Source organism: Protopterus annectens, chromosome 7.part0, assembly GCF_019279795.1.
Source record: "Protopterus annectens isolate FY-2018-M chromosome 7.part0, PAN1.0, whole genome shotgun sequence".
In the NCBI taxonomy this organism is placed as follows: domain Eukaryota; kingdom Metazoa; phylum Chordata; order Ceratodontiformes; family Protopteridae; genus Protopterus; species Protopterus annectens.
The window spans coordinates 1204463560-1204478676 of record NC_056739.1 but is presented as its reverse complement, the minus strand read 5'-3'; the positions used below and the strand labels follow the sequence as shown (position 1 = coordinate 1204478676).

The 15117-nt window shown below is 43.2% G+C and overlaps 1 protein-coding gene across 1 annotated transcript in view; it reads right to left on the bottom strand.

Annotated features, from left to right (window-relative positions):
• LACTB (lactamase beta) overlaps positions 1 to 15117 on the bottom strand; it is a 405242-nt gene that overhangs the window by 114300 nt on the left and 275825 nt on the right. The window contains exon 5 of the mRNA XM_044077823.1: positions 4802 to 4967. Within this exon, the coding sequence (XP_043933758.1) occupies positions 4802 to 4967 (166 nt within the window). The remainder of the gene's footprint in view (positions 1 to 4801; positions 4968 to 15117) is intronic.

Genomic DNA, 15117 nt, shown 5'->3' with positions numbered 1-15117 from the left:
TCTGTGCTCTGGAGGTGTCTGGAAAGGACCAATTCTTCGAAGGCCAATTTCTGCTAAACCTCGGTGGTTGGACCTGTAAGAAGTCCTTGACTGTTTGGACAGATTTTTCTTTTTCTTCCACTTTCTTTAGAACCTCCTGTGCAGGGGAGCCAAACAAACTTTGTTTCTCCATAGGAGCATCTAGGAGTTTTGACTTAACATGGTCTGGTAAGGATTGTTCTTTTAACCAGGCATGCCTTCGAATCACTGCTCCAGTCATAGCTGATCTAAAGGAAGCCTCCAGTGCATCATAGCCACATTTTAAGAAATGATTACTGACCTGCTGAGAGTTATGTACCAAATCCTGAAGGGACTTGCGGTCTATAGGTTCAGGAGAGGACAGTTTTTTATTTAGCTGGTCTAACAAAAACTCCTGGTACTGAATCATGTGAAATTGACAGTTTAAGGCCCTGGCCGAAAGAGTAGCAGAAGTATAAACCTTTTTACCCCATCTCTCTAATGCTCTAGATTCCCTTTCAGAGGGAAGAGGGTTTTTGGCAGAGGTAGCTGCCACACCTTTAGGGCCCTGTGAAATGGTTTCTGGGTCTGCAACAGGAGCCTTATACAAGTGGTAGTGTGTGTCCGGGACCCTGTAATATCTATCAGGCTTGGCAGGGGCCGGAGGAAGAGAATCAGGGGCAGTACAGGCATCATTATATGCATCATCAACAACTGATAGTACTGGAGGAATGGCTAAAGGCCTATGCTGTGGTAAGTGTAAAAAAGTCCTTAGCCTTTTCCTTGAATCTGAAAAATCATGGCCCTGCCATTGGAAGTGTTCCCTCATAGCATGTAGGGTTTCCCCAAAAGAAAATTCTTCAGGAGAAGTAGAAGGAATGGAGTCTTCTGCATCAGAATCCTCATAAGGAGAATATGGGCCTTCCTGATGGTCTGAAATATCTGAGTCATCCGAGGAATAGTCTGTAGAGACAGGTTCCGGGGGTTCAGTCCTAGACCACTTATCTGGAGGGGGTTGAGAGGCCCTGTCTGGGTGAGGTTGGGATCCCCTGATAAAAGAAATAAGATCCTCAGCCAGGCTGAGTATTTGGGAACTAGAGGTAGGCCTGTGTGAGGGAGTTTTAGCAGGTAAGGCCTTAGAAGATTTAGCTGCTTTAGCCCTGGAAAAGGCCTTGATAGACATAGAAGCAGGGGGTCTAGCAGCCCCACATGCAGGGGTAGAAATGTCTAAAGGAATAGTGTCTGACAAATCCTGGGTGCCTGCTTCTGTAGCAGTATTTTCAGTAGCAGATTCAGCCATGCTCTGTGAGGCCTCGGTTATCGGAGGCATGCTTTCGGCCGAAGGAAGAACCGAGGACTCGGTTTCAGCCGAAACAGAGACGCTCGCGGTTGGCCTAACCGTGGTTTCAGCCGAAACCGCGGACCGCGAGTGTCGGTCATTTTCCTTGCATTTTTTAGCTAATTGTGTAGTCGGAGTCTCCAATGGCATTTTGTATGCAAAAGCGGGACCAAAAAACTCCTCTGCAAACTCCGACCGACGTCTAAGCGTCCGTCGGTTGAAGGAAGCACAGGCTAGACAAGCTGATACGTCGTGGTCTGGGCCTAAGCAAGGAAGGCAGTAAGAGTGGAAATCCTTATGAGGTATTTGTTTCCCACAAGTTAAACAATTATTTACTTTGTCTGACATCGGCTGAGGCAAGAAAGAGTCCCCAACGGGGTACTTAGCTTTTTAGAAGTCTTCGGTAGTAGAAATCTCTGGATCTGACCGACCGGCACTTGTGAACAGCTTCTGCTTCGGGCACCGCGCAGCAAGAAAGACTGAAGAAAATGGCGTCAGCTGATGCCTTTATACCCCAGCAGCTATGACGTCGGGTGAAGTGCGACATCAGCCGAGGCCAGACCCAGACTTTGGAATCCGGCCGACCGAAGGGCTGCCTGAGGCAGGACAACCCATATGTTAGGACTGCAGATGCATCCTTGAAGGACATCAGCTAGTGCAATGACACTAGGACAATGTCACAACTCCCCATTTACCCTGAGATGACCTGTGAGGCTCTTTGTCTTTAACAGAGGTTACAGAGAGATTGGGTTCCCCAAGTCCTCCATCCAAGACAGGGGAGTTGGCCATATGCTACTTCACCTGATCCCTCAACTTGATCATCCTTAACAGTGACTTAAATCCATTCCAAACTCAAGTAAGCATAAGGTGCCATTATTTTTAGGAAGTTATTAAAGACGTTTTGGATTACTGACCCATTTATACAAGTAGCAACACATTAAAGTACCCGTATAACTTGGATAGACGAAGGTGAGCCATGACCCTTCTTTCCTTTAAAGAAAGACACAAGGCAGGGAAGTCTTCTGTCTACAGAATCACTAATATTGTTCTTTGTCCAACATGCATACACCACTGCTTCCCACTCAAAGAAGCTCACTGTAAAATTTTGCTTTTTTACTGATTATGTTGCTTACCAATAAAGGTGTTGGACTGGTTTGTAAGGGCTGTCAAATTTTAAAGTATGGGTGGACAAGACAGACATTTCAAGTGAATACTGAAGGGAAAAAAACATAGGTTTATGAGGCACAATTACCCTTTGTTTGGCTCTCTGGATGCTCTAGCTACTTGAGTATTTATCTCTACCCAGAATAAATAAAAATACCACAGCATAATTTTTATCTAATATGGGGCAGAGCTTTAATGAAGTTGCATGCAGGAAGAAAACTTCTGTCTCTGGTGGGAAAAACTGCAGTTATTTAAGTGCTTATACACCTGCAGGTATTTTATGCAATCAGATACATCCCTACTCCACAAAAATTTAGATTATACTTTTTAACTGCTGCTTTAACGCCTTCTTTTGTATACAGCAATGACAGATGAAGGACAAAAAGACATGATATTTGCACCATATCGTCCTGGCTTCATAAGGAGTAACCTGATGTGATAGTTTGAAGCAGCGGACTTGCATCTTTCAAAGGCTGCCTGTTACACCTCAGAAAATAATATTCCCATATGAGCTACAGTGGAAGCTTCTTCTAAATGCTCTCTCACTGGGCATTATATGTTATCTTTGGGACCACCTATCTCATCTGAAGGTGTAGCATAGGGTGAATATTTTACATGATACACTCAAAGTATGGGAGGTTCATGGAATGGGGAACACAAACAGCTGTGCATTCCCTGCGTGGAGTTATTCCAGAATTAAAACTGAGGAGAGATAGTGCATTGGCAGAACTGGGAACACAAGGGCATCTGCACTGCAGAATCAGTCTGACTTCTTCAGCACAAGGGAGCATCTTTTGCAAAATATAGTATCCTACAGCACAGATTATTTTATCCAAATCATATTACTGGAGATGCCCACAAATCATCTTGTAGGGGAAGATCTTTGCACCTTCAGTGTCTTATCCAACCCACCACCAAAAAGGTATCTTTACTTATCCACTGCAAACACTTCACAATGGTACTTAACACTTCAGGATAACATCTTGCTGTACAAGCCAAGGGAGATACTACACTGGCAGATGCTTATTCTATACTCCATGTGCAGTTTTAAATTTAAAAGGATATTTTCTCCAAAATTCTGGGGGGAAAAGCTTCCTTTTATTACCCAAAGAGTATTACAAGCACAGAAATGCAATGTGTTCATAGGTATGGAATAGTTATGATGACGTCCCTCAAGTAAAGCAAAAAATGTTCAACTATTAAAGAACAAAGATTGTTGTTTACTCGACTTAGTAAGATTACTGGCATTATTTCTTGTGGATAGTTTGGACGTTTTACATCAGGGTGCGTGTTCTTCAGGCACTACCCAACTTCAGTGATGGCCCTCCAGAGACCCTTTTATTGAATTTAATGGAGTTCTGAAGAAAATCAAGTGCTAATCTACTTCTTATGAGAAGACTTTTTTCTTTCTGTAGAAAGAGAAAGGACAAGGGGATGAACCCCATTAGCTACTATGTCATACGAATGCCTTATCTCCAGATCTTAAAAGACAGATGAAGTACGGCACACCCTTTAATGCTTACTGGTTGTAAAAGCTAAGATGAAGATTAGAGTGCAGACCTTGCAGGCAGCATTCAAGACGTACTGCTGAGAACTGGTAAGCATCCATAGAATCTATATAAGGAAGGGGTTAACAATGTGAAGGGTTATGAAAAAATTATTCTGAACCCATATGTTATCAATTCACACTTCTGACACAGCTCAGCCACTATCAAGTTAAACTGCCCTCTGGATAGGCTTTCTAAATAAGTGTTCATTTTTTATGTGAAGAGCACAGATAATGGGAGAAACAACAGGATGCAGTACATCTTCCAGATGTTTCTACTATGGTAGTCTCTAATCTAATTTCAGCACCAATAGTTAATATTACTTTTTAAACTGTTAATTTTTTCTGGTATTTTTTTTAATTAAATTACTCATTTAGGGACTTACACTTCTGTATCTTCAATAAAGATGCTTGGGGGGAAAAACAAATCTGGATGAGTTTTTTTTTTTTTGCATTCTGAAGTCCTCCATACCCCATATGCATCATCTACTCAAAAAGTATTATTGCACCAAAGTCTTTACAACTCAGATGTAAAAGGCTGTCACCCATCCAGTTCCAATTCTTGGTACAGATTACAATTTTTGGCTACAGACATCTATATGAATCTACTAATTAGTCAAAGGAAGGAGTAGACTAACTCAAGCTAAAACAATATATTTTCAATACTCTCCCTTGCTCGTTATTGTAGCTGCTCTTAATCATTTATGTTTCTGACCGTAATTATTCCCTGTGTATCTTCTTCTGACAATCCTTACCGTGCTCGATTGTAGATTATTGGTTCATTCTCCTCTGGCACAGTTCTGAGCATGCCCAATTCATAAAACATTTTTTTCATATAATCAAGGAATTTCTGGCCAGATGCTCTTTCTACCACAGCACTAAGCAATGTCCAGGCAAAGGTAGAGTACAAAAATTGAGTTCCTTAAAAAGAAAATAAAAAAAAAAATTATTAGTCTAATACTTATGTTTCATAGCAGAGGAAAAACAAATTAAAAAAAAGCTGACAGAACTATTTTCAGTAAGTTTACAAATATATGCTACAGGATGGATAAGTCATTTTGATGAAGGTCAGTACCGTATTTCTGAAGATTAAGAAAAGAAAGCAGTATTAGAAACATTTCAGAAATTTTATGAAAATTTGTATAAAGCAAAGAAATGTGGAAATCAAGAAAGAGCACAAATGGTGATATTTATGGAAGGTTAAAGGCAGATGAAGCTCAACAGTTAACAGTTAAGATAGGAGGAGATGAGATAAAAACAGTGATATATAATCAGTCTGCAGGAAAATCTCAGGAATAGATGGTATTCCAGTGGAAGTTTGGAAGATAGAAGGAAAGAAAGTGAAAAAGATTCAAAAGATTTTAACGGTATTTTAAAAGGAGGGAAAGCACCATCATCTTGGAATAAAGCTGTGGTGGCTGTAACGCCTAAAGACAAAAAAAGCAAAAAAAAAACACAATACTATTTATTTTTTATATTTCGCCTCTATTACTTGTTTTGTTTGATACTTATATTTTTCTTTATATAATCTATGTATTGAAATTAATCTTTGTATTTTATGTATTGTGTAACATAATCTTTGTATAATCTGTATGTGGAGCTTTTCTCCCCAGGACTCCATTGAAAACGGGTTCTTTGGGCCCAATGGACTATCCTGGTTAAACAACAGCAAATAAATAAGACAGTAGAGATCCATTAGACCCAGCTTCACAGAGGCCCACTTCAATTTTAAACCAGGATTATAAAAAGTGTTTACATCTACAATAGCTAGAAGAATGGCAAAGTTTTTTTCCAAAATTAGTAGACAGATTTCCAAAATAAGCAATAAAAAGATCCAGACAAGAGTCCTAGTAGTCCTTTAAGTGGCAAGCTAAAAACCTTAGTCCCCATGTGGGTATATAAGGGCAAAAAAAAAAAAAAAATACACGTCAAATACCTTGCCTTTCTATCATTGTTTTGATTCTGTGCTGTGGTGTGGTGTGGAGGTTATCAAGTGGGAAAGAATCAAAATGACAGAAAGGCAAAACTGATAGATTTGGATCAATGTGTTTCGGGAAGCAAACATTTTGACAACATAAACAGAACAATGACAACCCAGAGGGAAGCAGAGTGTAAGAAAATACTCCTGCTGTTGGTGGGTCTTGATGCAGAGACAGCATTCAACAGAATGAACTGGGATTTTATGAGTAGGGGAATGGAAGCATTTGCTGAAACATAAATAATGTTAATTAGGAAGAAATATAAGGGATCAAAAGCAAGAGAGAAAGTGGATTCCTCCCCAAGTTGAATCTGAACATAGGAACCAGGCAAGGGTGCCCTCTTTCCCTTTTATTTGCTTTATATTTACAGCCACTGGCAAATAAAAAAATAAAGGACTCAGAAATTCAAGGATATAATTGCTACAGTAATCAAGAAGAGTTGGCTTTTGGAGACTATATTATTTTGTACCTGATTAAACCAGAAAAGGACATCTCAGTGTTGTGGAACATTTTGAGACAGTTTCAAGTCTTTTTGGGATATAAAATTAATAAAGAAAAAACAAAGGCTATGGCTGTAAACTATGTACCTACAATGAACTGGTTCAGTAATAACATTTATGGGGATACAATAAAATGAAAAATTTAGAACTATGGGTTAAAAAAGGCTTCTCTTACGACAGCTTAGGATAAGAAACTGAGAAACTGGAAGCTCTTGTTTATGGATAGCAAGATTCAAGCAGTGAAAATGATTTTTAGTCCCTTTAGTTTTATATATAGGTTAAACATATATATATATATATATATATATATATATATATATATTTTTTTTTTTATCAACCGGGGTATAATAGGGGACAAAAACTAAGAGTTGCAGGAATTTATACAGGAGGCAAGGGTCAAGTGGGATAAGTTGATTCTTCCAATAGAACAAGGTGGTTTAGGATTCTGACGGGAAGGGCTATTTTAGCACTACAAAGTTAAGGCTCATATACATAACACAAGCAGAATGTTGTTGTCTTTCGGCTTTTCCCGGTTAGGGGTCGCCACAGCAGAACTCTGATCCGCTAATGATTGGCAGTAGATTTTGATGAATGCCGAGGTGCCAGCTCGACGTTCAACCTTCAACGAAGGCACGCCCATTTACGCATGTCTTTTGAATGCCCACCCAACCGCGGGGAGGACATGCAGACTCCACACAGAAGGCACTCCCCGCACTCCAGCCGAGAATCGAATGGGAGAACCTCCTACTGTGAGGCAACAATGCTGTAATTCAAAGTGGAAAGGGATAATGATGAAACAGGAGAAATTCAAGAAATAAGGATAGAGAGAGCGAGACACAGTAGGATTTTTGATGCAGAGCCTTGAGTAGAATAACAGCAGCATACAGAATATCATACTGATAAAGTAGCAGAAAGTATTCTAAGAACTAAGCCAACACAAAAATGGAGACAGGAGATTTTTGCCTATTGGGATAACTGCAATTAGGAATACAGATGTTGGGCAAGAGGGGGCTGGAATTTACTGGAGAAAACTGACAAAGGAACCAAGGTACTGGGAGTAAATAAGCAGACAGGGAAAGGTAATACAATGGAAAGAGGCCAAGAAGACATTTGGACTGCAGGCTACAGACTGCCTTCCATACCAGGCACTGATATCAAGTACAGGCAAACAGAAAGGCACAGGTGAATTCTAAGTGAAAAACCTGCTCTAGTATAGTTTTTAGTTGAATCTAGAACAGAAGCTGCTATTAAAAAAGGGATAATTAATAAAGTATATACAACACTGCCGGTTCATATTATATGATCAAAAGCTAAAAATAGCGAATGATCTATTATCGAACCCAAATGCACGAAACCAGAAAATGTCAAAAGAACGGATCAGCAAATTTTTTCCCAGGGAAAAAAAATGTACAAGCAACATAAAGTGGGGGGCTTCGCCCCTCACACCCACCGATGTGGGGGGCTGTGCCCCCACCACCTTAAATATACCAACTCCGAGATCTCACCACAGTGAAGAAAACAGCAAAGTCCAGAGAACGCCCAGCAAATTTTTTCCCTGGGAAAACATTTGTTGATCCGTTCCTTCGATATTCTGTAGTTTCGGGCATTGCTATTGCTATCCTCTCCTCTTTCTCCAAGATACTTGAAAAATGTAACACCCAGGTCTCCAACTACCTACTAGCTAATAATCTCCTTTCCAAAACTCAACATGGATTCAGGCCATATCACAGCACTACCTCCGCTCTGCTCTCCTTCACCAACACTATACTTCATCACAAAAACAATGGCCTCTTCTCTACTGCCATATTTCTAGATCTCTCAAAGGCCTTTGACATGGTATCTCATGAGCTACTACTACTCTACTCTCCCCAACCTCTCCTTCTCACAATCAGCCTGCAACTGGTTCCACAGCTATCTACACGGACGCCAGCAATCAGTAATCTGGGATGATAACCTATCACCTTGCCTCCCAGTTACTCTCCGAATTCTCCAAGGGTCTATCCTTGGCCCTCTGCTATTCTCATTTTTCACTAACAACCTACATACTGCCACCACACAAGCATCTCTTATACAGTACGCAGATGACTCTACTGTCATCTGCTATGCCCCCACTCTACCAGAACTACAGCAAATCACACAGGAATCATTCTCTTCTGTAGAAAGCTGGCTTTCCAATGCTCAGCTCCTACTCGACCCAAGTAAGACAAAACTTCTCCTGTTCCAACCTTCCAAAGCCACCCAAAACACCCCTCACTTCCACATTCTCCCCAAAGACAATACCATCATCTCTCCATCAGAACACACAAAATTACTCTGTGGAAATCGACAACAAACTTAGATTTGACACCCAGATATCTCTCACAATAAAAAAAAGTTCACAAGAAACTTGGTGCATTATATCGAAGTCGCCAATTCCTAACCAAGGCAGCTAGAATTTCCATAGTCAATTCCCAACTAATCTCCACCCTACTCTATGCATCCCCCATACTTACCAATCTTAGACAGACAAACCTACACAAGCTGGGCTTGTTACAACAAAATTGCTAAATTTGCCACTGGAACCTCCTACCGCAGCCATCATTGTACCTCCCTTAAAGAACTAAACTGGCTAGAACTCCCACAACTCCTTCACTTTAATCAACTCACCATCGTTCATAAACTAAACTACCCCCTAACATCCCTTCCCTTCAAACCCTTCTCCAACCCTATCACTCTACTAGGCCAAGATCAAGCAACAAAAATCAACTCACTGTTATCAAACCCGAAAACTCAGCAGGAGAAACCATATTTTATTGTACCATATCTAAACTTTGGAACAATCTTCCACCCTCTATAACTACTCTACGTTCCAGCAGCCTTTTTAAGACTGCACTCCAATTCCACTTAAATTTGCACTGGCTTTGTCCTTGCTCTAATCCAGACTAGCACCCCCACCCTTACCCCCCCACCTACACTCTTAACCCAACTATACTACCACCACTACTAACCACAGTCAGAATTAGCTAGTTGTCTTTACATACTTTAAAATCTTGTCTGACAACTTTGTTACTAATATTATAAACGACAAAAAAAAGAAGTTATGTCCTTACCATAATGTTCCATGTGGAGTGTTCATCTCGCCTTGGTTATTACACATGGGTTCAGAGCCGATCCTCGGCTCCGTGCCGGCCGACTGCAAGCTCTGCATCGAGAAGAAGCTCGAGGACATCTAATACCCACAATCCCCCTCTGCCTTTACCTCAGATCTAGTTTGCAAGCAAACCAGACAAAAACACATGCCAAACTTATATACATAGAAGTACATATATACAAACATACCAAGGGTATGATAGAAACACTAATATTGCAACAGCAGAAGGAGAATACTCCAGACCAGGCACCTCTTCCTAAGGGTGGGAGGGTGATGAACACTCCACATGGAACGTTATGGTAAGGACATAACTTCTTTATGTGAGAGTGTTCAATCTCTTTGTTCTTACACATGGGTAGCGTCCTAGCTCCATGATCCTGAGGAACTCAAGGGAGAACGTTCTTGAGCACAGTGGAACCAAAGGTTGCCCTATCCCTAGAAACCCTGTCCACTTTGTAATGAGAGATAAATGTATGAGGTTTAGCCCAAGTAGCAGCCGCACAAATAGTGTCTAGTGGTCGTGAGCCAAAAATGTAGAAACTGATCTGGTGGAATGTCCTTTGGGTTTTACTGATAATGTTTGATCAGAGGCCTCATAAACATGTGTGATACAGTCAGTTAGCCATTTAGAAAGAGTTTGTTTCGTAACTGCAAGACCCTTTCTGCTGTCAGCAAAAGCTACAAATAGTTGATCAGATTTCCTGTGATCTTTTGTTCTATCCAAATAAAATCTGAGTTGTCTATGGACATCCAGTTTGTGCAACATATACTCCAATTTATTAGAGTGGTTCTTAAAGAAGGTGGGTAATTCAATGGACTGATTAATATTACTAGAAGAGCAAACTTTGGGGAGAAAGGATGGATTAGTGGATACTCTGTCAGAATGAAATATTAAATAAGGATGTTTGACAGAAAGGGCCTGAAGCTCAGACACTGTCTAGCAGATGTAATGGCCACTAGAAATAAAGTTTTCCATGACAAAAATTTCAATGTGCAACTTGAGGCTGGTTCAAAGGGTGGCAACATCAATTTAGAGAGCAACAGGTTCAAATTCCACGGTGATGTCGGACTTCTGACTGGTGGTCTGATATGAAAAGAACCTTTTAAAAGGCTTTACAAAGTCTGTGAGCCATAATAGGCACCACATTCCTCTACATGATAGTTAGAAATGGCAGCTAACTGTACTCTTAAAGTAGCCGGGAAGCTCCTTCATGAAATAGTTCAGTCAAGAACTCTAAAATCTTGTTTAACGGAGCTATAACAGGGTCCAAATGATGTGATTCAAGACAAAAGCTTCCACTTACTGGTGTAAGTCTTTGTAGTGGAAACTTTATGAGAAGCTACTAAAATATCTTGAACCGATGTAAGGAACCGACCTGGCTAGAAAGGGAAGTGGAGCAGCCAAGCTGCTAGATGGAGAGATTCTAGAGATGGGTAAACTCCTGACGAGTGAGTCAGTAGATCTGGCTCTGGGTCCAGCATCCAAGGTCCCGTGATGCAATAGAAAGGGAACCAAATTTGTGAGGCCAGAACGGAGCAATGAGAATAATAGTCCTCTGAAGGTTGTTGGCTTTCTGTAGAAACTTTGCAATCAGGGGAAATGGAGGAAAAGCATATAGGAGACCGGGCCAATCGTGTACCAGCGTCCCTGGGGACTTCCCTGGAGGGTAATAGGGCAAAGTAGCTCCTGCATTTGGCGTTCATTGGAGGCAAACAGATGGTAGGCTGGCCCCATTTGCGAAAAATCCTTCGCAACTGACTGTTTGAGGGACCACTCGTGAGGCAATAGTATTGCCCTGCTCAGCCTGTCGGCTATGGCGTTGGATGACCCGGGATGTGCGAAGCGACCGTGGACTCTGCCCATTGCCAAATTCTCATGGCCTCTCTGCATAGTTGGTAAGACCTGGTTCCCCTTGCTTGTTTATGTACCAGACTATGGACATGTTGTCTGTCTGAACTGCAATGGTCCCTGGAGGAAGAAGGGGAGCAAAGTGTTAAAACACTGCCCTCAACTCCAGAACATTGATGTGCAGATTGTACTCCAGATTGGTCCATTGGACTGTCTGTCCCTGAAAGATGCCCCCACCCTATCAGGGAAGCGTCCGTGGTTATCGCCGCTGAAGGTAGCACAAATGGTCTTCCGCTGGATAGGTTGCAAGTCTGTAACCACCACATTAGGTGTGATTTGCATGTTTTCGTTATCAATATTTCGTGAGTCAGTGGAAGTTGTTGGAATGACCATTGTGCAAACAGAAGCCATTGTAGCACTCTCATGTGCAGTCTTCCCAATGGTACCGCAATGACAGAAGCTGCCATGAGACCCAAGACTTTCAGAACAATTTTGCGGGACTTTCTGGACGACAGCAGAAGAGAAATGTTGATTTGAAGTGCTACTATTCTTTCTGTAGGAAGTTTTAGAACTAAATGGTGCGTATCTAATTCCGCTCCTATGAATAAGATATGCTGTGATGGCTATAGCAAAGATTTTTCAAATTTACTGAAATTCCAAGGTGTGTACAAAGTTGTAGGGTGTAATCCCTGGCTAGTATCAGTTGGCCTGGTGGTGGCAGACAGGAGCCAGTCGTCCAGATACGGAAACCCCTGAATCCTAGGCCTCAGATGAGGCGCTACCACTGCCATGCATTTGGTGAAGACCCTGGGGCTGTAGTCAGACCAAAGGGCAGGGCTCGAAACTGATAGTGACTGGCTCCCAGCCGGGCGCAAATGATCCCTGGACGCCCTGGCCATTTTGATGTGGTAGTATGCGTCCTTCAGATCTATCGAGCACATCCAGTCGTCCTTCCGTAAGAATGTAAGTATCGATTGAAGTGTGACCATTCGAACTTTTCCTTCTTGACAAAGGTGTTGAGATGGCTTAGGTCCAGAATCGGCCTCCAGTCCCCTGTTTTCTTTGGAACTAAAAAGAACCTTGAGTAAGTTCGAATCCTATTTGGTCCGCTGGGACTGGTTGGATGACTCTTTTTCTAGCAGCTTTGAAATTTCTGTAGCTGCTGGGTCTGATGGGGTGGTACATCTGGGAGTTTTCTTTGGAATGGGTGTGGATAGAAATGGGATTTTGTAACCTCTGGTAACAACGCTTTTACCCAATTGTCTGAAGAAAGGTTTTGCCAGGCCTGAGGGTATAAAGCTAAGCGACCCCGACTGCCTCCAGAGCAGGACAGTCGGGCCTCCTCTCAGGAGTGCTGAAAAGGTTTGCCAGGGAGGTTATCCCTGTCACCTTGGTTTTGCGGACCTCTGCCGCCAGGGCGGCGTCTTCCACCTCTGCCCCCTCTGCCTCTAGAGGGCATCACCCTGTGTGTTTGGGAAAGATCCTTGGGGTTTTAACCACATTTTTCCACCACGTTGCCCTTTGGGGTACGGTCTGGAAGTGGACAAACGGAGTCCGACAGCAGACAGAGTCTTTCCCTCCTGTTCACACCGCTGTAGGGTCTCCTTTAGTTTAGGGCCAAAAAGTGTGGCTCCATCAAATGGGGCGTTAGTAAAGGAAGACTTGAAGGCTTGAACATAAGCGCATCCAGGATTGCCTGAGCAATCGCTGAAGCCGCTGCCCTACTCGATCCCTCGGCTGCGTATGATATCAGCCTCATGGACGAGTTTACAATGGATGTAAGGGTGTTGAGATGTGCTGTAACTTTCTCTGAAACAGCAGCATCTGTAGTACCCTGGAGGGTATCTCCCAACTCTTTGACTAGATCCCTCTGTAAGCGTGTAAAATGAGTCAAATAGTTCAGGGAACGCATAGAAAGCAGCTGAACTGAAAATGCGCTCCCATATCTGTCCATGGTCCTAGAATCTTTGTTAGGCGGATGGACAGATGAGGAAGACTCCGACATCTCCTTTTCGTGGCGCTGCCACCACCATGGCGTCTACTGGAACTCCTTTGGTGAGGTAAGCCTTGTCCTGTGGTGCCGTAATGTACTTATTTGGCTTCCTAGGGACTGGTTCCACCATGTCAGGTGTCGCCTTCGAGCAATCAACTCCATTAACTCATCAAGGCGGAGTGACCCAGAAGAAGGAAGGGAGAGCACCAAATGCCTTCAGCAAAACTGACTCATCCTCAGAAGGGGGGAGGGATTGCCAGTCACCTCTCTGCTTTAGGATCTCCAAGATGTCAGAAAAAGAGACATCTTCTGAAGGTGACTTAGGGGACCCTTCTGACTCATCCAAGTCAGTATCGGATGTCAAAGATTCTTGTGGAGAATCCAAGTGTCTCCTCTTACACAATCGTTTCCTAGGGACTTCTTGGGAACATCCGAAGAAGCCTCCGAGGAAGAGGGGGCACCCTCTAGGGGTGGCTGAGACACCGGTGCTCGACACTTGGATGTAGCCGTGGGTGCAGAGGAGGATAACGGTCCTTTGTGGGGAGGAGAAGCTGTTCCTGCTGATGTGGTTGTCTGGGTAGACAACACCTTCCTCATGAGGTCGAAGGCCCCGGGTCCCGAAGGTATCTCCGGTTCCGAAGAAATGGGAAGAATCCCGAAACAGGAACCGAAGGCACCGAGTCGATCCGCCGAGGCTCCGAGAGGAGTGTCGGAACAAACATCGGTCCGACTCTCGGTCCCGGAACCAAGGATGGATCTTCCCGAGACTCCAGTACCGGATCGGATGGAGTCGAGGTGAAAAAGACGGTTCTGGCACCGAGGGCTCCACAATCATCAGTTCAGCTTCTTCCGGCTCCGAAGACTGGACAGGTCTCGGAGGAGGAACAGATGGAGATAGTGGCAGGCCTTCAAGTCTCGACATCAACTGAGAGGAGACCGAGATAAGTTTGGATAAGGCCGTATGCTCCATCAATTTCTGCACCACACGGTCCACATCGGTGTCGGAGAGGGGCCTGGAAGAACGAGTCGAAGGAATCGAAGACGGCGCCGACCTCAACAGAGTCGATGGAGGGAGCTCCGTCACCGGTTCCAAGACTCGAGGCTCGGAAACTGCCAACAGTTGAACACTCGGCCCCGAAGTCTGTGGAACCGGTGATCTAACTTTACCCGAAGAGCTCGGAGCCGATGACTTGGGCTCCGACGTCTTCGATTCCTTCGAGGATTTGGATGCCTGGTCTGAAGCATCCAGAGCCTCCTGGAAAGAGGGTTTCAATAAACCTCTGTCCATCAGTTTCCTGCGCCTATCTGTCATGACCCTCCCACTAAAAGAGTGACAAATAGAACAGTCCTCTTGTAAGTGGAGAGGGCCAAGGCAGTAGACACAGGAACTGTGGTTGTCCGTGACCGACATCTTTTGGCCACACTGGCAACGTTTAAATCCAGATTTCATTTTCTCAGACATTTTGTAGTAAGAGAAAGGGTCTAATCCGGTAAATATGTCAGTCCGTTTGTCAATCCAAGTAGGGGTGGTAGGCCCCGAAAAACTCTATACCAGTTAAGAAAGTTAAACTAAGTTAACGGTACCGAGAATTTCTCTCTCTACACACACACCATACACTA